Source organism: Cnephaeus nilssonii (assembly GCF_951640355.1).
Source record: "Cnephaeus nilssonii genome assembly, chromosome: 5".
Classification (NCBI taxonomy): Eukaryota; Metazoa; Chordata; class Mammalia; order Chiroptera; family Vespertilionidae; genus Cnephaeus; species Cnephaeus nilssonii.
In genome coordinates, this window is record NC_137076.1 from 18,099,163 (window position 1) to 18,121,885 (window position 22,723).

The window sequence follows — 22,723 nt, forward strand, 5'->3', positions numbered from 1 at the left end:
ACACCCTACCGTCCCAACCCAGCGTTCAACGCGCGCTGGTTTGCATGGCCACGCCCACCCACCCAACCAGCTGCTGGGTCCGCCCTCCACGTGTTTTGCGCCGGCCCCGCCCCCTCCACTCATTAAGACTCTCATCAGAAGCCAAACAGACCTCATAAATAATACCTCACATCAGTGGCTGGTGGGGCGGGATTTCGACGCGCCTCGTTGAGTCAAACTTACGAATAATATATTTATGAGCGGGGTCTGGACTTATGCGCGTGTCGGGGCGGAGTCTAGGAGCGGAAGTGCGCCCCTGAGGTGGGCCACCCAGGCTTCATGAATATGCAGAAGTCGGGGCGGTGACTTATGGGCTTCGTGAAGCCTGCAGGGGGCGTGGCCAACCGCGTCTCATGAATAATGCAGCACGTCGGCGGGCTGTGTGGCGTCGTCGGTAAACTTCGCTGGATCCGAAGAGGGCGTGGGCAGCGCTTCATGAATAATGCAGTACGTCAGCAGGCGGCGGGGCGGGGCGTGGCCGGCGCGCCCGCTCTGGAGCCGGGAAGGGGGGCCGGGTAGCAATGGTCGCAAGATGGCGGCACTGAAGGAGGATCGGAGCTACGGGCTGTCGTGCGGGCGGGTGAGCGACGGCAGCAAGGTGTCCGTGTTTCACGTGAAGCTCACCGACAGTGCCCTGAGAGCCTTTGAGACCTACCGCGCCAGCCAGGTGAGCGGTGTGGCCGTCGGGGACGTCGGGGTGCCGGCCGGCCTCGCGTGCCCCTCGCCCGGCGTCCGGGCCTCGGGGCGCGGGGTCTGGCGTTCGGGGTGTTGTTTGTGGATCCACTGGCCGGCAGGGTGCGAGAATCACGTTCCTCCTTGGTCCCGGGAGGCGACACTGGCGATAGGCCCAGGCCGGCGGTGGGGCCGGAACTCGCGCGCCTGATCCAGGGGGGCGTTTGTGTGGCACCTGGAGGCGTCCGGGATCCTTCCCTGTCCACCCGGAACTTATCTGTTCACCTGGCCGGGAGGAGCTGTGGGGGTGGGGTTGAGGCTTCTCCGTCAGAGTCCTTAGTAGGATGGGTCAGAGAGGCACCTGTGGGGTCCTGTTCCGTTTGTGTGGGGGTGCCGTCTTTGAGTCTTTCCAGTGAGGCCGCTGGAGTTGGGATCACTCTTGGTTCTTGGGAAGCGGAATTTGGGCAGATATTGATAGTTTGTCTGAAACTACGCCCACTGCGCTCCCCCTCCCCCAGGGGACCCTGTTTCATTAGACCTCCTTCAGAGAGTGGGAGTGTTTTGTGGGGAAGAAGCTGCGTATGTGGGCTGGGAGCCGGTGGTGGGCACCTGGGAGGGGGCTCTGGCCACTGCACCTGGCTGCTGACTCTGAACTTCTCAGGGGTCCATTTGGGCCCATCTGGGGAAGTTCAAGATGTTTCAGTTCTGCCACCTGGCCTGGGGCAGGGGGTGGGGAAGAGGCTGCTGTGCACCCTCTTTCAGGCCTGACTTTGGGGCCCATCTGGGACTGTGGTCAGACCTGCTTCTTCCCATTTCTGTTTGTGTCATGGCACTCTCAGTCTGTGTTAGGACAGAAGTTGCAGGTGCCCAGTGATCAGGTTCTGCGGGGAAGTGGTTTAGGAGCTCTTTTCCTCCTGCCTGGAAAGGGGGGGCTTTATAGTCAGAGGTGGCTGGGGAGGCCCCAGTCCGTGTGTGTGTGTGTGTGTGTGTGTGTGTGTGTGTGTGTGTGTGTTTGTGTATACCAGGAATGAGGGGGCCTTGGGCGGGTGTGGAGAGAGACTAACTAGGAAGGAATGTGGCTTTCTTCCTGCCCCGGACTTGTTCAGCACCATTAGCTAAACGGGGAATTTCTTCCCTTGTTTCTTTCCCAGGTGCCCACCCTTCCCGTGCCTTTTCCCACCTCTTTGGGCAATTTTCTTCCTGTTCTGATGTCTCAGTTTCCCCTTAATAGATGGGGGAACTATATCTTTTTTTGTAAGAACGAATTCTCATCTTGTGAGAAGGATTCCTCAAGGTGAGGCTGAGGCACTCCTGTAGGGGAGGAGGAGAAGGAGGAGGTAGGGGCACAGTGTTGGCTTGAGCCTCCCTTCCCTGCGGAATTCCATCCTGAGTGACTTGTCCTGCAGGAAGGCAGACTTCCTAGAGGCAGCTGTGGGAGAGCTCATGAGTCATGTAAATAAGGTGAACTTGGTACCTGGTCACTTTGGGTTAGGAGCCCCGCCTTCCCTGTCATGCTGCCCTTGCTGGATCCATTGGTCCTCCGAAAGGCCTGCCTGTGCATTCACCTCATGCTGTCACACAGCTATTTTTAATTTAGGGTGTTGCTTACATCCCCTAACTAAAGCTAGATCTTCCTCTTGTGAGGGTGAAGGTAACTGCAGACTCAGGCAGGTTCCACATGGAGCCCAGCTGTGTAGGTTAGAGTCAGTCGCTAGGAGGGACTCCCTCAAAGAGCTTCTTCAAGCCATCCTGGCCAACTTGGCTTGCTGGGCTAAAATTTGGGGGACCCAAACTTGTGTTTTTCTCAGAAGCTGTCTGGAAATTTAAGTGACTTGGCAATTTTTGTATTGAATCATGCTCATTGGGCAATGTGCTAGACTGGGCTAAAATGAGAGCAACTCAGGTGCTCTTGGTGCTTTTGGGTGCTGGACATGGGGAAGGCGACTTGAAGAACTTGTTTGTGTGACCAGAACAGTGTATTGGTTACTAACAAAACCTTAGGTGCACAGCTTAGTTAATAGTGTCTCGAGTTTCCTGTTCTCTTGTGCTGTGGTTAAATGGTTTGCCAATGGCAATTTGTGGAGAGGATTTTTGTTTTTACTTTTTAATTGTGAAGAGGCTTGTACAAATTCAGAAGTGGCAGGGGACTGACAGGAACTTCCTGTAATCCTAGCTGTTGGAGCAGCTCCCGTACAAGTCCCTGAGATTTCTCTCTCCAGCGGGATCTGAAGTCTGAGCTGCCTTTGTGCAGACCTAGTGGCCTGCCTGGAATTTGGTGGAGGGTGAAGATGTGGTAATACACACAGCCACCAGCCATCCAGACTTGGGGCTTCATGCAGTTTCTCCTTGAATATAAAAATTCAAGTGAGTCCTGAAGGAGCTACTCCCGTGCATCTCCTTTTTTGCTGTGATGGGTTACTTCTGGGAGAGAAGACTGAGGAAGTGTGGACACAGTCCCTTCTTCCAAGATAGCCTCATGTGCCTCTCAGAGACATGTCCCCTGACCATTTCCTGGAGCACATGCCTCGGCCACCTGGGCATGTTATTGTTGGATTTGGTGGGCTCCGTTGCTGGGTCACCTTTTCCTCTCCTGGTGGAGAGGAGCATGCTGTTGTTCAGAAAAATTGAGGGCCCAGAGAGGGGCCTAAGAAGCCTGGAGATTGGAGCCTTTTTAGGTTTGAATCTCACCTCTACCTGTGTGAGGTCTTGGAGCAGTGCCTGACCCTTGCCAGTCCAGATCCTTCTCCTCACAGCTCTGAGGATCCCAGCACCTGGCCCTCTCTGAGCTCCAAATCCTCCTCCTCTTGGCTGCGGGGATCCTTTGGCATATGTGTGCCCCTCAGCATATCCCTGACACCTCGTGTACACTTGGTGCCTCTACCCAGAGCCAGTCCCTGCCTGGAGGTTAGAGCAGAGCCCTGGAGAGAGAGGGCCTGGGCTCTTACATCCACCTGAATCTGACTGAGCCCCTGGTCTGTATAGGGCCTGCCTGGAATTTGGTGGAGGGTGAAGATGTGGTAATACACACAGCCACCACCCATCCAGATTTGGGGCTTCATGCAGTTTCTCCTTGAATATAAAAATTCAAGTGAGTCCTGAAGGAGCTACTCCCGGGGATCTCCTTTTTTGCTGTGATGGGTTACTTCTGGGAGAGAAGACTGAGGAAGTGTGGACACAGTCCACTGCTGTGGAGTTGGACATTCACAAGTGCCCAAGACAGGCCCCTAGTGCCAGGAGCTGACATTCTAGAGGCAAGAGACATAATGAACAGGGCAGCACAGAAATCAACACGAAGAACTTGTTAGTGGTCAATGTCAGGAAGGAAGTAAAATGGGGCAACATGATGGCATGGGGACAGGTGATGTGAAAGGGTGCTGATTGAGAGCGGTGCTTCTGGGAGATGCCACAGCTGAGGTCTGCTGGGTGAGGGGTCCAGGAAAGCTGGGTGCATGGGGCTGGGGAGGCCATTGGCGGGGGCGGGAGGGGGAGGGTGGCCCAGTAAGCTGTAGAGGGTGGCTGCAGGTCTTTGTCCTCGGGAAGGGGGAAGTACAGGAGGTCTGCAGTGAATACTCCTGGACTGTTCTGGAGCTGTGCTGGGTGCAGCTCGCTGCTGCTCAGGGAGCGGCTGCGTGGATGTCAGCCTGGCACCGGTGGCAGGAGGAGCCTTAATTTAGCTTCTGTTCTCCTCCCACAGTAAGGCCCTGGGAGGCAGGCTCAGCTCCCCTTCCTGGGGGGTGCCCCACTTGGCCCTATCAGGGGAGCTTCTTGCCAGCCTTGAATGCTTTACAGATAGCCCACCTTTAGGACTAGGTGGCACTGCCCCTCCTGGCTGTGGGCCAGGCCCCTGTAAACCCTTCGTTTTTGACAACACTGGCAGGAGGGCTAGCTTATTGTTCCCACTGTGCTTTGGGGGCAGTTGGGCTCTGAGAAGCATTGTGGTGTGCCCGAGGTCACTTAGACTGTCCTCACTGGCCCAGGCTCCCTCTCAAGTTGGAGGGATCTTGAGCCACTGGACTCACAGAAAGGGAGTCACATGGTGGTCTGGAGTCCTAGTTAAAATGCCAGTGTTTCAGGCTCCTGTGAGTGTTGGTAACCTGAGTGGCCCTGCAAATGCCTGAGGTTGCTGTCTGGGTCTGTATTGTGCCCCCTCCCCTAAGAAAGCCTAAAGATGAAAGTAACCTGTCCCAAGCGGTACACGTTACTTCCTCTGGCCCCCTGTCAGCCCTGTGGTGGAGTGGTGAAGAAATGGGTGGAGACTGGGAGGTGGAGTCACCGGAAGGAATCTCCCAAAGGCGGAATCAGAATACCCCCTCTGAAGGGTTGTGCTGGGCCCTGTGGGCGGGAGCCATAAGGGTTCAGTTTGCTTGTGTGTTTCAAGGTGAGCACTGTTTTGGGTGGAGTGACTCTTTCAGAATGTTTATATCTCATAGATGCTGAAGAGGGGGAGCACTCCAGGCACTGGGTGAGTGCTGGTGGTTTCTGCTGGAGGCTGTAAGGCTCTGCGAGGAGCCAGCCTGCCTACCATCACAACCCTTGACTAGCCTTCCAGCTGCATGCAGATCTCCAAGGGGATTGTGTGTAAATAGCAGGCTGCTCTCTGAAACCCACCCTCTGTTGACTCATCTTCAAGGCCAGAGTTCATAACCTTTGAGGCAGTTTTGACATCACTCCAGGATTGTGACATCCCTGATGAATCCTTGAAAAACAAGGCCACTTCTCTCTGTATACGTGGCTCTGGGCTGGAGCAGACCCTGTTTTGGGAATCCGCTTCTCTGTGGCAGGAGCCGTGTCCCTTGGCCTGGCAAGGCCCAGCTGGCAATCCATGCTGTGCCTTCGGGCTTTGGCCTCCCCTGTCCTTGGTTTTTTAGGGCCTCATTCCCACTCTCTCTGCCTTTATCACTTTCTCCTTGGTCTGAGCTGCACAGCCAGAAGATCTCATCTCCAGTGATACATGGCTGCTCTGCGGTCACCCCAGAGCACAAAGGAACACTTTTTAAAAATATATATACTTTTTTTTTTACTGATTTCAGAGAGAAAAGGAGAGGGAGAGATAGATAGAAACATCAATGATGAGAGAGAATCATTGATCGGTTGCCTCCTGCACAATCCCCACAGTAGGGTGTGAGTCCACAACTGGGCATGTGTCCTGATCTAGAATCTGGGAATTGAACCATGACCTCCTGGTTCATAGGTCAACATTCGGCCCCTGAGCCACATCAGCTGAGCACAAAGGAACGCTTTTGAGATTAACCTTCCTCCCCCCAAATAAGGGAGTGATATGGACAACCATGTCTTGTGGTTGTTTTGTCACTTTACATTTTTTTAAAATAAATCTTTATTGTTCAGATTATTACAGTTGTTGCTCTCCCCTCCACCCGGTTCCCCCCCCCCCCCATGCCCTTACCCCACCACTGTCCTCATCCTTAAGTGTATGATTTTTGTCCAGTCTCTTCCCGCACCCTCCACACCCCTTTCCCCTCGAGGATTGTCAGTCCACTCCCTTTCTATGCCCCTGATTCTATTATATTCACCAGTTTATTCTGTTCATCAGATTTTTTTATTCAATTGATTTTAGATTCACTTGTTGATAGATATGTATTTGTTGTTCATAATTTTTATCTTTACCTTTTTCTTCTTCTTCTTAGAGAATACCTTTCAGCATTTCAAATAATACTGGTTTGGTGGTGATGAACTCCTTTAGCTTTTTCTTATCTGTGAAGCTCTTTATCTGACCTTCAATTCTGAATGATAGCTTTGCTGGGTAGAGTAATCTTGGTTGTAGGTTCTTGCTATTCACCACTTTGAATATTTCTTGCCACTCCCGTCTGGCCTGCATAGTTTCTGTTGAGAAATCAGCTGACAGTCGTATGGGTGCTCCCTTGTAGGTAACTAACTGTTTTTCTCTTGCTGCTTTTAATATTCTCTCTTTGTCTTTTGCTCTTGGCATTTTAATTATGATGTGTCTTGGTGTGGTCCTCTTTGGATTCCTTTTGTTTGGGGTTCTCTGGGCTTCCTGGACTTGTAAGTCTATTTCTTTCACCAGGTGGGGGAAGTTTTCTGTCATTATTTCTTCAAATAGGTTTTCAGTATCTTGCTCTCTCTCTTCTTCTGGCACCCCCAAAATTCGGATGTTGGTACGCTGAAGTTGTCCCAGAGGCACCTTACACTATCTTCATATTTTTGGATTCTTTTTTCTTTTTGCTTTTCCGGGTGGGTGTTTTTTGCTTCTTTGTATTTCAAATCTTTGACTTGATTCTTGCTATCCTCTAGTCTGCTGTTGGATCTCTGTATATTATTTTTTATTTCAGTCAGTGTATGCTTAATTTCTAGTTGGTCCTTTTTCTTTCTTTTTTTTTTAAATTTTATTGATTTTTTACAGAGAGGAAGAGAGAGGGATAGAGAGTTAGAAACATCGATGAGAGAGAAACATCGATCAGCTGCCTCTTGCACACCCCCTACTGGGGATGTGCCCGCAACCAAGGTACATGCCCTTGACCGGAATCGAACCTGGGACCCTTGAGTCCGCAGGCTGATGCTCTATCCACTGAGCCAAACCGGTTTCGGCTGGTCCTTTTTCATATCCTTGAGGGTCTCACTAAATTTATCGGCAGTTTCTAGAAAATTCTTAAAAAACCTTATAACTGTGGTTTTGAACTCTATATCCTCCATCTCTTTCATTTGTGACCTGTTTCTTTGTCTCCGCATTTTGGCTGTTTCCCTGTGTTGACAGAGTGGCTTTTTGTGCTAGGTGTCCTATAGAGCCCAGTGGCTCAGCCCCCCAGTTACCTGAGGTGGACACTCTTGGTGCACCCCTTTGTGGGCTGTGTGCACAGTCTTGTTTTAGTTAAGCCTTGATTGTTGTTGGTATCACTGGGAGGAATTGACCTCCAGGCCAATTGGCTGTGAGGATCAGCTGTGTCTACGATGGGAGAACTTCTGTGCTGGAGACACCCTTATGAGCCAAGACTTTCTTCAGTGGGGCTTTGGTGCTCACTGAGTCTGCCCCCTGAGTGTGTCCCTTATGGATCTGAGGAGTTGTAATCTGGATGGTCCCACTCTGACCACTGGGTACACTGGCTCTTGGATCTCCAAGGAGGTGCTAATTTAGCCTCTGCCTGAGGCCACCCAGCAGGAGCTACGGAGAGATCTGCAGATTCCTCTTCTTTGTTTGGGTTTTGGAGGTGCCCAGATGAGGCCCAGCTGTGAAGCAATGCAAGCTGCTATGGGGCCTTGGGCCTTCTTTTGGATGTTCTGGGTCTCTCTGACTCAGCTGCAGTTTGTTAGGTAATTTTAGATTTCAAAGGACCAGGCCATTCATATGCAAAAGCCTCTGCGCACAGCTTGGGTGGGGCGGGGTCTCAGGGGGAGCAAACAGCAGTGGCTTCCCGTCAACCCTGCCCTAAGAGGCCCCCTGGTCTCAGTGTCCCTCGGTAATCCGGTAATCGCTGCAAGCACCTCTGAGCGAAAGCCGCCCTTGAGTTCCGCCCGCTGCCAGACAGTCCAGTTTCTCCCCGTATGAGTCTGGGTCCCCAGAGTCTCACCCGGAACTGGAGTTCAGAGCAGTCGGGAGCTTGTGTCTCCCTCCCAATTGAGAAAGACAACCGAGTCCTCAGTTGCCAGCCCTTTCCGCGCGTGCGAGCCTCTGTACCTCTGCACTTTACTTCCGCAGCTCCTCTGAGTCTCAGTGTGCTTTCCTTTTCCCTTCTAGTTGTAGAATTTCCACTCAGCCAGCCTTCCTGTGTTCTGGATGATGTCCGTTTTGTCTTTTAGTTGTAGTTTTGAAGTGGTTGTGCGAGGCACAAGTTCAGGTGTTTACCTATGCTGCCATCTTGGTTTCTCTCCTTGTCACTTTACATTTTGATAAAGAAGCTGGTGTCCACATTAACTGTCCAGAGGGGAGCTCTCCTGTCCCCACACCAAGTGGCTGCATGGAGTCTGATGCTAATTATATTCTTGGGTCTGGTCCCTCCAGGCCATGGCTGAGTCACCTGGTCAGGGGGCATGTTTGTGACTTGCCACAGCCCCTCTGGAAAGGGAGTCCCACATGTTTGTAAAGTTCATGGGTTCACCAAACCCCTGTTTAAAAGTGACACATGTAGAAAGTTGATTTTTTTCTTAATAAATTGATTTGAGAGAGAGAAAGAGAGAGAGGGAGGGGGGAGGGAGAGGAAAGAAGAAAGACAGGGAGGGGAGTGGAGGAGAGAGAGACCAATATGTTGTTCCAGTTATTTATGTACTGGTATTCATTGTTTGATTCTAGTATGTGCCCTGACTGGGGATTGAACCTGTAACTTTGGCGTATTGGGACAACACTCTAACCAACTGAGTTACTCTGTCAGGGATTTATTTCTTGTTACTATAAAAGCAGTATAGCTTAGTGTAGAAAACTGGCAAAATAACTAAATACCCTATTCCCATGGCTACTGTTGGCCCTTGGCACCTTGCTATGTCTTGTGTCCAGGCACTGTGTTACTACACTGGTGTCCTTGTATAATTTATAATAATAAAAGCATAATATGCTAATTAGACGGGACGACCTTCCAGGCGAAGCTGGGGCTGCTAGCGAAGCCCGGGTCCTGGGTGCTTATCAGTGGCCAGAGGGAAGCCCGGCTCCCAGGTGAGGGAAGCTGGTGCTGGCACCTGGGGGAAGGAAGGCCTATTGCACAAATCTTCGTGCAACGGGCCTCGTGTGTGTGTGTGTGTGTGTGTGTGTGTGTGTGTGTGTGTATATGTGTATACTAGAGGCCCGGTGCATGAAATTCGTGCACGGGGGGAGGGCAGGGGGAAAGTTGTCCCTCAGCCCAGCCTGCACCCTTTCCAATCTGGGACATCCCTCTCACAATCCAGGACTGCTGGCTCCCAACAGCTTGCCTGCCTGCCTGCCTGATTGCCCCTAACCGCTTATGCCTGCCAGCCTGATCACCCCCTAACCACGCCCTTGCCAGCCTGATCGATGCCTAACTGCTCCCCTGCCGGCCCGATAGCCCCTAACTGCCCTCCCCTGCCGGCCTGGTCACCCCTAACTGCCCTCCCCTGCTGGCCCGGTCGCCCCTAACTGCCCTAACCTGCCAGCCTGGTCGCCCCCAACTGCCCTCTTCTGCAGGCCTGGTCCCCTCCAACTGCCCTCCCCTGCAGGCCTAGTCCCCCCCCAACTGCCTTCCCTTGCTGGCCTGGTTCTCCCTAACTGCCCTCCCCTGCAGGCCTGGTCCTCCCTAACTGCCCTCTCCTGCAGGGCTGGTCCTCCCCAACTGCTCGCCCCTGCTGGCCTGATTGCCCACAACTGCCCACCCCTGCTGGCCATCTTGTGGTGGCCATCTTGTGTCCACATGGGGGCGGCCATCTTTGACCACATGGGGGCGGCCGTCTTATGTGTTGGAGTGATAATCAATTTGCATATTACCTCTTTATTATATAGGATGTTGTCACAGTGGTGACAACCAACAGGTGAGGATACTGGGAGAAACATTAATCATGAGAGAGAATCATTGATCAGCTGCTTCCTGTAGGCCCCCTACTGGGAACCAAGCCTGCAATCCGGATATGTGCTCTAACTGAAACCAAACTGTGACCCCCCTGGCTCATAGGTCAACACTCAACCACTGAGCCACACTGGCCGGGCTGGTTGATTCTTGTATGTGCCCTGACCGGGGATCAAACCCAAAACCTTGTATTGGGATAATGCTCTAACCAACTGAATTACCTGGCCAGGGCTTTCCTCAGTTCCTTTAGCAGCTTTCCTGCTGAAGCCCACCCACTGTATTGGAGAGAGCTGGGCCCTCCAGTGCATCCCCCTTCTCCATCCCTCCAGCAGTCTTGGGGGCAGTGATGATGGAGTGGGCAGCGGACAGGGTTTGGAAGTGCTGGCCAAGTTTCTGGAGACATGTCCTGTCGGGTCTGGGGTGACTGCTGAGTCCACTGGGCTGGTGGTCATTGCTGAGGGAATGTGAAGAATCAAGCCTGGAGTCTAGGGTGAAGTGGCTCCTCTCTGCCGTCAGGTTATGCTCCAGCATGTGAATATTAGGGAATCACAGGGCAGCCTGGAAGAGCCAGACCCCTCCACTTAAGAATGCTCTTCCTCGGGATTTGAGGTGGGGGTTCTGTCTCCCCCATCATCCAGCCTGGGCCAGCGGGGCCTAGGCAAAGGAATCATGGGAATGACGGGCCTAAGGAGTCCTGGTCCACTTCTTCCCTCACCTGGATACATACACATGGCCCCCACGTCCTGGTTATCAGACTAACTTGGCACTTACTGGTGGGCAGGCTGGTCAGACCTCACTCTGCAGTCCCCATGCCCCTGAGAGGGAGGTCAACCGTGGTGACAACCAACAGGGGATGACATCGGAAGGAAGAAACTCAGCTTCCTGAGGGCAGGAGGTGCTTTTAGGAAACAGGTCAAACCAGGAAGTAGCCAAGATTGGTGATGTCTGCCTGAGATCTGAGAGTGGCACTGGAGGTAGGCCCAGTGGTGGAGCAGCCAGAGAACATGAAGGTAACGGGTGCCAGGGCAGGAAGTTGAGGTTAATTCTTGCAAAGAAGCCCGACTTAGCAGCAGTGGCTGCTCTGATTTGTGCAGTGTAGATGGCTCCAGCCCCTTCCTAGGTTCACTGTGGGGGGCTCGACTCCACCTCGATGTCAATCCACTGGGGGCTCCATTCTGTGACTGGCAAAGATCAGGGAAGCCTTGGGAGTGCTAAGACTAATCAGCGGATGTCATTACCTGGGATCTCTCAGAGCATTAAAAAAATTTTGTTTTTTCATTGTAATAAACGACATATAACAAAATTTGTTATCTTAATTATTTTAAAATGTATAATTCAGTGGCATTAAATACATTCACATCATCCATCTTCAGAACTTGTTCGCCTTCCCAAACTGAAACTCTGTTCTCATTAAACACTAACTCCTATCCCCCTTCCCTAGCCCCTGGCACCCACCATTCTGCTTCTCTATTCCATGAATCTGACTACTCTAGGGACCTCATGTAAGTAGAATCATACAGTATTTGCCCTTTTATGCCTGGCTTATTTCACTCAAAATGTTCTTAAGGTTCACCCATGTTGTAGCAGGTGTCAGAATTTCCTTCCTGCCCTAGCTGGTTTGGCTCGGTGGATAAAGCGTCAGCCTGCGGACTGAAAGGCCCCAGATTCAATTCCAGTCAAGGGCACATGCCGGGGTTGCAGGCTCGATCCACAGTAGGGGGCGTCCAGGAGGCAACCAATCAATGATTCTCTCTCATCATTGATGTTTCTGTCTCTCTCTCCCTCTCCCTTTCTCTCTGAAATCAATAAAAATATATTTAAAAAAAAGAATTTCCTTCCTTTTTGTGGTTGAATAATCTATTATATGGATGGACCACATTTTGTTTATCTACTTATTTTGTCAGTGGACACTTGGGTTGCTTTCACCTTTTGGCTGCTGTAAATAATCCTGCTGTGAACATAGATGTACAAACATCTCTTTGAGACAGTGCTTTCAGTTCTTCTGGGTATATAACCTGAAGTGGAATGGCTGGATCATATGATCATTCTATGTTTAACTTTTCTGAGGAACTACCAGACTGTTTTCCATAGTAACTGCACCATTTTACATTCCCACCAGCAATGCATAAGGGTTCTAACTACTCCACATCCTTGACAACACTAGTTCTTTTCTGTTTTTATTATGGTAGTCATTCTGATTGGTGTGAACTTTTTCTTAGAGCCTTTAAAATACACTAAGGTGAATGTGACTGTTCAGGAGAGTTAAGGTCTGCAGGGCCTCTAACACCTGTTGGATCATCAGTGGGCTCAGGATTCCTCTGGTTGCAGGTGACCCCAGTTGAATGGGGGCATGGTGGCTCCCATACTTAAGGTGGACTTGGGCTGGCTTCAGATCCTGCTTGAGGGAAGATTACAAACAGGTCACCTGGGAGCAGATAACAGGAAGGGCAGGAACAGCCGACTTGGCCCTGCTCTGGATGAGTGGAGATGGCAGTGAGGTACAGGAGCCCAGCCCTAGTCAGGTCTGTGGTCTGTAAGATGGGAGTAAGTACCCCGGGTGACCTAGAGCAGCTGTTGCCAACCTTTCGGACCTCACGGACCAGCGGCTGGTTACTGCTGGCCTAGAGCACCTGTGGGGGGGGGGGGGGGGCAAGCAGTGGGGGCTGAGAGCTGGGGAAGCAGGGGTGACATGGGCTTTGCCCTGGGTGGCTCATTCTCCCCAGCCATTATCACCTTCTTACCCTTCCAGTAGCAGGACTTCTGTGTCTCCCCCCACTCCCCCAAAAAAACCCCCCCACACACAACAAGACAACAACAGCAACAGTTCAGAGGGCGATGGAAAGGGCTGGGCTCCGTCCTGCAGGCACCTGAGGCTAATGGTCAAGAGCTCAGATGGGGCAGAATCTATACTTTAGGTTTAGCTTTCTGTGTCCCCTGTGGATTACAAGGTGACTGGTGTAGAAAATGGGCTTTCTTCCAGGTGGGAATGGCCTGGAAGCCCTGCAGGTCAAGAACTGCCCTTTGGGGGTTACTGGGTAGGCAGGAGCTGTGCCATTGTCCTGGAATTTTCTCTGGCCCTATGGGCAGATGTAGCCCACTTGGCTCCTTCAGCAAGGGAGGGTGTGCCGAGCTCCTGTCCTCCTGCCCCTCCCCCTCCTGCACAGGTCTCATGCCTGTCTTCAGGCTATAGTCCAAAGTAGGCTGATTTAAGGGTGGTCGCCCCCTCATGCCATTCTTTCTAGTGGGGGCAGTGCTGCCAGGACCCACAGGGTTCTGGGTGGCTTCCCCTTCTTCTGCCGCTTTGAGGAGGGCAAGTGTGTTGGGAGGGTCCTTTTTCCTTTTTTTGTTTTTTTTTTTAAATATATTTTTATTGATTTCAGAGAGGAAGGGAGAGGGAGAGATTGAAACATCAATGATGAGAGGGAATCATTGATTGGCTGCCTCCTGTACGCCTCCTACTGGTGATTGAGCCCGCAACCCAGGCATGTGCCCTTGACTGGAATCGAACCCGGGACCCTTCAGTCTGCAGGCTGATGCTCTATCCACTGAGCCAAACCAGCTAGGGGCCTTTTTCCTTTTTTAAAAGTGATTTTTTTTTGGAAATTCATCTTCCTGTTGTGGACCTTGTGGTTCTACCCATCTGGAGGGGTGGTTTAAGGGTTCCAGCCCAGCATTACAACAAGGAGAATGACCACTGCATCAGGACAGCCTGGCTTGCAGAGGCAAGAGCTGGTGAGCTCAGTGTGACTTCCTTCTCGATGGGGACTTCTTGCCTGTCGCCTCTCTGTCGTGTTGCTCTCCAGGTCCTGACAGAGATCCCATGCCTCTTTCCCTATGGGATTAGTGGTAGATCTCACGTGCCTCTTTTTGTCCCCAAGGGAGCTGAGTCTGCTGTGCTCAGTGTTGCTGCCATAGTTGTGAGCCCCCAGAACCAAGGCTTTCAGCATGTTCATTGTAGTGTTAGAAGGACAGAATTGGATCAGGACTCTGATGAAGTGGACTGTATGAAGCATTCTTTTTTAAGTTGTCAACCTTAGAGTCTAAAATGAGTCGGTCAACCATGGCTGGAGGGGCAAATCTGGTCCACTGCCTGTGTTTGTAAAAAGGGTTTTATTGGGACATCTGTGGCTGCATTTGAGGCCCCTAGGGAGTCTTTGCAACTGACTGGCTCTCAAAGCCTGAGATACTGACTCTCTGGCCCTTTACAGAAATAGCTTGCAGTCTGCTGGTCTGGAGTGTTGGGATGAGTGTGTGACACGAGGACTCAGTGTGTTAGTGGAATAGGCTGTTCTAGGAACCCCTGGCCCTCATGCAGTGTGTGGCCCCAGGACCCCTGGCAGCCAACTTGCCATCACATTGCAGGGTGGGACCGAGGCATTTCGCTGGTGGGATGCCTTAAGGATGGTGGCTGACCCAGGTCACGTGGTCGGCATAGATTCAATTGAACCTCATATCTGAGGGCACCTACTCTGAGGCTGGCTGTCTCCCTCCGATTTCATGCAGATGTGAATGCTTCCCACCCTGTTCAATCCCCTGGGTTTCCCGGAAGCATTTCTCGGCACTGCGTCAAGACTGGCACAGCTTTCAGTAGGCCTGCCTTTCTCTTTGTGACCTGCTGGTGAACTCTGGAAACAGGGCCAGCGTGTAAGTCTCTGCTGGAGCTGGGCGGGCAAACATCTGCCTCTGATTCCAGTCAAGCTGTGGCCGATGTCTCCTAGCCCCTGGCCTCAGCTCCATGGCATACTGCGGGGTCAGGGTCATCTTTCGAGGTTGGATTGTGCCCAGTAAGGATTGGTGGTTCTCACAGTGTCTTCGAACATGCACTTCATGGCATGAGGAATAATTAGATGATGGTAGCTTCAGTGGGTCTCTTATAATGACGACAGTGTGCAGCCGGCGGCTCCTGCTGCCCAGGAGTGAGCTCTCCGTGGGCTAGGAGGCTTCACTGAAAAAGCTTCTGGAGCTTTCTTAGCTTGGGATGAGTGCCATTTGTAGATAGATTCTGAATTAGATACCAGTGGCCTGGAAGACCTGGGGAAGGGCTTTTCAGGCAGGCCTCCCTGCCAAGAGGCTGTGGTTTATGGGTTCTGACTGAAGAAATAGCATGATTTTGCTCTTTTTAATCTTTTGATGTTGTCTCTCCCTTTTCAGAATCGGTGGGACTGTTGAACTGCTATAGGCTGGGCAGGCAGATGGGGCGGAGCAGGGGCGAGGGGGGGATGCGGTGTGTCTCAGGGCTGAGGTTGGGGAACTGTGGGGAGATGTCTGATGCAGGAGCAGGACTCAGGAGAGTGTGTTTCTCCCCTGGTTGCACTATTTTTGGTGTTGGATGCTTGTAGATGTCTGCTTGTTCCAGAGAAATACGGTCTGCTCACAGTGGATCTGGCAAGTGGGATGAGGACAGCCAGCACTGGGTGCCTGTGTCCAGCTTGTTTCCAATCTACTCTGGGGTTGGGACCAGGCTGTGCTGGCTCCCTTACCTATGCGCAGGGTCCCACTGGTTGAGGGGCTTGAGAGTAGAGCCACTAACCCGGTGATCTGGGCCAGCAAGTGGAGCTGCGTTAAGAACTATTTTGAAGTGGCTTCTGGCCTAGAGTATAGGACTGATATGAGGCCCTCCCTTCTCTTAGCCCTGACATCTAGCATCTCTTTGGGAAAGCTTCCTCCTTGGCTCTGAGCAGGCGAGGTTGATGGTCCCTTTGGGTGAGCCTGCGTGAGAATGGGGCCAATGAACCGGTCTGCCAGTGCCTGGGTGTGCAGGCTCACAGGCCGGCAATAGAAGTTCAGCTGATACTGTGCTAGGAAGGCATGAAGCTTTGAACCCCTTCTCCCTGGGTTGAAGGGTGCCCCAGAGCTGTGGTCTGATACACTTCATCCAGGCATCTTCACATGGCTCCTCCTGCTGCCTCTCCTCTTCCTGGTCTTGGTTTCTCACCTGTGAACTCACTGAGGCCTGGGTGCTTTCAGGTGACAGGAATTGCCAAGTGTGATCTGCTGGGCACAGTTCAGTCTTGATGAGTGGCCAGTCTGAGTGGATGTGACACCTACCTTCATGCCCTCTTCTCAGGGCTCCCAGTGCTATTTCTGGGGCTCAGCATCAGGAGTAAGCACACCACTTGCTGTAGGCATGGGCATCCCTCTGCTATTGTGTGGCTCCGGGGCGCTAGTGAGTTTGGAGATGCTGTGAGCAGGTCATTAGAGGGAGCAGGGTCCAGGTCTCAAGGTGGCCAAGCTGGAGCTAGTTCTGAGCCAGCCTGAAGACCTGAGAAGGCTGTCCACTGTCTTGCATTCATGTGGCACCCAGGGGGCCCAGACACTGAGGATCCAGATGCCCATCAGTTGTCTCTCTGATGGGCCAGGGCTGAGGGTAGTAGGCCTTATTGATTCTAAACTGTCACTGGTGTTGATTGCATGTGGGCTGAGCAGCTGCAAAGTGAGGGTAGTGAGGCTAGGGGACTGGCTGAACAGTGGCGCCATACTCTGGATCTCAGTTTTCCCCTGTGCTGTGTGAGGGTCATTGTTATGTTGTGGGCTCTGTGCCTTCCTTCTTTGTGCACCCTCAGCTGTCCAGGAATATAGTCAAGGCCTGAGGTGACTCTGAAAGGTAGGAGTTTGCTCCTCTGTTGGAGCCTTGGGCCAAGGTTCTCCTAGGTATAGGCATCACAGACCCCAGACGACCTGGCTTTTTGAGAGCTCAAGGCTACAGGGTCTATGGGGGCCCTCAGGGCCTGTCAATTGGTGTAGGGACTTGGTGGTGTGCAGGGTTCCCAGAGTGGGTGGGTTCCCACATAAGTAGCATTTCTCATGATAGCCATCAGGACATGCTAGAGATGGGGAGTGGGGACACAGCACACACAGACACCACTGGGCCTTAGCCACGATGATGCCTGGAGTGATGTAGCCTGGATAGCTCCATTTGTTTAAAATTGAGCCTTGAAAACAACAACAACAAAACAACATAAAAGAAAATGATAGAAGAAAAAAATAAAGTTGGGTCTTATGTTTTTCGTTGTTTCTTATTCATCCATTGATTAACCCTGTGGGTGGTGCTGGGGCGACAGGCCTGACAGGCGGGGTCAGAAGGCTAACTCTGAGCTCTGTAGGTTGGCCAATTCTGGAGGGATGAAGGTAGCTGCTTTGAAAATCCGTTCCAAGTCCTGAGAATTTTGCAGTCTGTAGCTGCTTCTCCTTCCGCCCCATCACAGATGAATGTGAGAAAAAAACCACGTACACAGCAGTTTTATACAGGAGTCCACGAGGAATCCTGAAGTTTGCAGAAAATTTAGGGGAAATTCAGAAGAGTGAGCTCATGTCATTGTTTTCACTCAGGATGTGCCTTCAGAGTTTGTTACCCAGAGAGTCATAAGATTGCATTTAGAAAAACAGAACAGAGTCACATCAGTCAGCCCACATAGGCAGATCCATCCAGAGAGCCTCCCACCTTCCTCAGCCCTCCACTGCCTGGCCCATCTGCACAGTGCTGGGCTCCCATCAGCCAGGGACTGAAATGAAGCGCTATGTGCCCACTGTTTGCTGGTGCCTCCACCTGAGCAAGGGTCACAGTTGATACAGGCTGTCCCTCTCCCTCCCCAGGTGCCTTGTCCTCAACCTGGAGTGCCCTCTGTCCCCTCCTGACTCACTCCTGTCACACCCACAACCCACAGAAAGCGCTTTGTCAGCATAGATGGCTCTGCTTGTGGTCACAGTTCCCGGAAGCCTCTCTGCACCCACAGCCACGGAGCCTGCCCTGTGTTCTTATGGCCATCACCCCAATGTGGCTATGTTTGTTCACTGGGTCCCCTGCTGTCCTGGAGACTTCATTTGTCTCTGAGTGTGCGGGTCCTTAATGGGAGGGATTGAGCCTCAGTGACGGGCCACTCTTAGGACCTTCCTGTCCCACAGAACTCTGAGGTATTTGGTGGCCTAGAATGGGGCTTCTTCCACCTGTTACAAACCCCTTGTCTGGGCCAGCCAGATGGTGGTGCCACTGGGCTATGCTTATTGGCTGTGATATATGATTCCTAATTCCTGATCTTGCATCTCCCAGGCTCAAACCACCCTCATGGGATACCGGGGGACCCCATTACTCAGGTTCCGGTGACCTCTCAACTGCTAAGGGCCTTTCTTTGGAAGTCTCCTGTCCAGTGTCAGAGTCCTCACTGCCTCCCCCACCTCCTGTTCACCAAACAGTGCACTCCCCAAGGACAGAGGTTTGAGGGGAGGGCCTGGCGCGTGCCAGGCCTTAGTTGTGAGTTGTGAGTTGTGAATTTGACTGGCCTTCCTTTTCTGGATCAGTGCTTTCCGATTTTGTTTTGCTTTTACACGGTACAGCCAGCCTTTGGACACCAGCCAGGTGTGTCAGACAGATCAGCAGGAAGTGCCTGGGATTGCGCTCCCTGTGCACATCCTGCCGAAGTCCATGGGTCCTGCCCGTGACTCCTGTCTATCTCGCCAGCTCCCCTGCGCAGTTGGCCCCTGGCCCAGAATGCTTGCCTAGCCCAGTGGTCGGCAAACTCATTAGTCAACAGAGCCAAATATCAACAGTACAACAATTAAAATTTCTTTTGAGAGCCAAATTTTTTAAACTTAAACTTCTTCTAACGCCACTTCTTCAAAATAGACTCTCCCAGGCCGTGGTATTTTGTGGAAGAGCCACACTCAAGGGGCCAAAGAGCCGCATGGGGCTCGAGAGCCGCAGTTTGCCGACCACGGGCCTAGCCCAACCACACATAGCTGAGGGAGGGCCCAGCTCTGAGGTGCTACCCATGAGTCCAGCCTTATTCTCCTCTTCCCCCCAACAGTGGCTGACAGTTCCTGCTCTCTCTGCCGAATCTCTGCACCTTTCCCATTTTATTTCACACTCTGGATTAAGTGCTTCTTCCTAACTTCATGGTAGTATTGGTCAAAAACCATGTCTCACTCTCATATGTGTTTTCCTGGTGGCTTCTTGTGTGTTTTAGCCAAGTGACTCTGTGTGCTCTATCTTTTATCTGTGTGGTATTGTCACCTTTTTCTGTTGGATTGTCTGTCTTTTAATGGGGCTCACTTTAGCATGGGTTGACCCTTGGGCACGCTCACTGCCTCCTGAGTGCTGTCTGCTGGTGGAGCGGGTGAGGTTGTTTCTTCTCCCAGGCCTGACCCACTGCGCTCCTAACCAAACAAGATCACCTCTCCCACTGGGAAGTTTTGGCCCGAGTTGGCCTCTGGAAATTGTCCTGGTGTCCCCATAAGCTCTGCTCTGGGGAATTGAATATGCAGAGTTGGCACCGAGCTGGCCATTTGTCATTTTCTTGAGCATGACTGTGGACCCAGTTGGCCAGTGGCTTTGAAGCTCTTGGGCTGTGTTGTCAGGCTGGTTTCCAAGGTCTTGGGTTTGCTTTAGTTACCTTGTGACACATTAGTGAAAACAAACGTGCTGTGCTGTGAATTGGAAAGTACTGCGTTCTATGTGGCCCCTGACAGTTCCCAAAGTCAGTTCACATATATTTTGTGTTCGAGCCCATAGCTGCAACTCTTCGAGCAGGGCAGTCAGGCCGCAGCCTCCTGTTGTGCCCAGTGTCCCTGTCCCCTGTGTTTTGTTTGTTACCCTGGTGGGAGAGCAGACACAGTGATGTTCCGGGGCCATGGTTACCCCCGTAACACCCCTTAGGCTTTAGGGTTGAGTATATAACCTTGCGGGGTTGGAGTCATTCCCATTTCACAAATGTGAAAACCGACCTGCCCAGGCATTGTGTCTGTCACTAGTACAGGCCATATTGCCACTTAAGGGTGGTTTTCCTGAACCTGGTGGTCTTGCCTCCTGGCACATGTCAGGGATTTTTGTTTTTTGAAGAATGTGGCAATGCTGTATTTTCCAGTGTTCTGAAACATAGAGGCCAGAGCTGGAGGCCACCTGAGTGGCAGAGCTGGTTTATACTTTTTGTACCTTGTTTCAGAGGTAAATGAGTAGGTCACCAGCCCCAAGTGACTAAAGCCAGAGAAGTTAAGTGTCTGACTCAGGTCACACAGCTTTTAAATGGCAGATCCTAAAGCAGAAGTGAATCTTGTGATCGCAGCTTCAGAAGTTTTGCTCTCAGTTCCTAGCAGCTGCCAGTGGCCCCAGTGCATCATTCTTGCTCTTTAACCCCTGGTTCCCATCCCTGCTGGGACCAGCTGTTTGATGTGGAAGCCAGGCAGGTGCGCCCAATCTCCTGTAAGGAGAGGAGGGGACACCAGATGCTGCCTCAGCTTTCAAGCAAGGCCTGACCCTTCCCAGGTTTGGGTTGGGGTTGAGTGGCCTGGGCTGGTGTGAAGGAAGGACCCCTGGACCTAGGGGTCTTAGCGGCTGCATGGGGCAGCCACAGGCCATGATGAGAACCATACAGGTCCCCCAGAGTTAACCCGACCTCTTCCTCTGGGTGGTTCTAGGTTCCTGGCCCAGAAGTCTAGAAAGGGTTTGGATTGTACTGGACATTCTTGCTGCCAATCCATGCGACTGTCCAGTGCCAGCAAGGCAGTCTGTTTTCTTTTTTGTTAATCCTCACCTGAAGATATTTTCCCCATTGATTTTAGAAAGAGTAGAAGGGAGGGAAAGAGACAGAGAGGGAGAGAGACACCTCGATTGATAAGGCAGTCTGTTTTCCATTCCTGAATTTAACTCTGGTCCTCTGACTGAGCAGCTGGCCTGGAGTCCTGCCAGGTTCCACTTCCGTGATGGCTCAGATCAGAAGCTGCTCCTGAAACAAAATTTCAGGCCTGAAGTAAAATGGTTTTGATGATCTAGGTTGATGAGTAGGAGACTTGATCTTGCCTCCTGGATGTTTCATGTTTCTGAAGTGATGTGTGCTCACTGGGAAGACTTGGAGTCAAGGCTACCATGAGAGGCCTCCTCCTGTCACTAGGGCTTCCTTCCTGTGTCCCCCTACACAGACTATACCTTTTGAGTAATGCTTTAAAAAGTTGTTTCTCATGCCTGGCCGGTGTGGCTCAATGGTTGAGTGTCGACCTATGAACCAGGAGGTCATAGTTCGATTCCTGGTCAGGGCATATGCCCTTGTTGTGGGCTCCAGTGGGGACCGTGCAAGAAGCATTCAGTCAATGTCTCTCTTTGATCATTGATGTTTCTGTCTCTTTTTCTCGTGCCCTTCCTGTCTCTGAAACCAATAAAAACATTTTTTTTAAAGTTGTTTCTCATATCTGACCTAGTTTTTTCCCCCTCAAGCCCAGGAAGACTGGCTTTCACCTGGATGTGGCCTCATTGTCTCAGGTTTCCCCTCAGGATGTGTTGGGTCTTCGGGACAACCCCACTAGAGGGCACCTGTGTGCTGGGACCAGAGCAAAGAGCTGTGAAGAGTGGGCAGTGACCCAGCAGACCTTTCCCAGGCTGCAGGGTGAAAAGAGGCATTTCTCAGGGACGAGGAAGCCAGTGGGTCTCTTCCTCTGTGGGGCCATGGATCCATCCAGCTGTGGCCATCCTGCTTACCTTGCCCATTGGGTCAAACTGGATAGGTTAGAGATAGAAAAGTATGCCTTAGCTGTAGCTGGTTTGGCTCAGTGGATAGAGCGTTGGTCTGCGGACTGAAGGGTTCCAGGTTTGATTCCCCTCAAGGGCATATGCCTGGGTTGCGGGCTTGATCCCCAGTAGGGGGCGTGTAGGAGGTAGGCAATCAATGATTCTCTCTCATCATTGATGTTTCTGTCTTTCCCTCTCCCTTTCTCTCTGAAATCAATAAATTTTTTTTTTTAAAGAAAAAGAAAAATATGCCATATTCTTATCATTCCATCCTCCTGAGTGGCCGCTGTACTCCCATTTAATGGTCTTTGTTTTCTGGCCAAGCTGAAGTGCCACGCCTGCATTTGGGAAGCCAGGCCCTCTCTGCTCTGGCCAGCAGCCTTGGCCTGGGAGAGACAGAGGTGTCATTATTCTGCCAAAATCCAGAGTGAGCTCCACAGACTCCAGTGCAGAGAGGGTCTTTTCTAGAAGGTGCCAGACAGAGCTTCCCAGCACAGTCTGGTGGCCACTCTGGTGACCATTCTGGTGACAGCGGCTCCTGCTTATCACCCTGGTCTCTGAGCTGCTGCTTTCCTTTCTGATTTCTCAGATAAATCCCTGGACTTGTAGAAATTGTTTGTCCTAACTAGCAAAAGCACCCCCTTCTTTCTTGGTGACTCTCAAGTTCTGGTCTCCATGTGGAGGACTAAGGCAGCCTCAGTTCAACCCTCTCGGCTTTACAGACTACATTTGGTCAGGAGTAGCATGGCCAGGTCACTGTGTGGCCGCCCTGTGCTCTAAAGTGCTCAGAGCCATCTTTTCATTCTGGGGATGACAGGGGCTCTTAAGGAGGGTCATGGGAGCTGGGGGCATGTACTTGTCCTAGCCTCTCTTGCTATCATCTCAGCCTGTCTGATGGAGGTGTTCCCTGTCAGGGTATTGGGAGATGGGACAGGAGTGACAGCTGTTCCAGGGAGCACAGTGTGTGCCTGGAATGTGCAGGGGTTGGGGGAGGCCACCGGATGCTGGGGAAGGGTGTCCAGAGTGGGAAGGGGAGGCTCAA

The 22,723-nt window shown here is 51.9% G+C and overlaps 1 protein-coding gene across 1 annotated transcript in view; it reads left to right on the top strand.

Annotated features, from left to right (window-relative positions):
• Positions 1-517: 517 nt before the first annotated feature.
• Positions 518-22,723, top strand: part of ELL (elongation factor for RNA polymerase II) — a 64,440-nt gene continuing 42,234 nt past the window's right edge. The window contains exon 1 of the mRNA XM_079772503.1: positions 518-706. Coding sequence (XP_079628629.1) covers positions 572-706 — 135 coding nt within the window. The 5' untranslated portion in view covers positions 518-571. The remainder of the gene's footprint in view (positions 707-22,723) is intronic.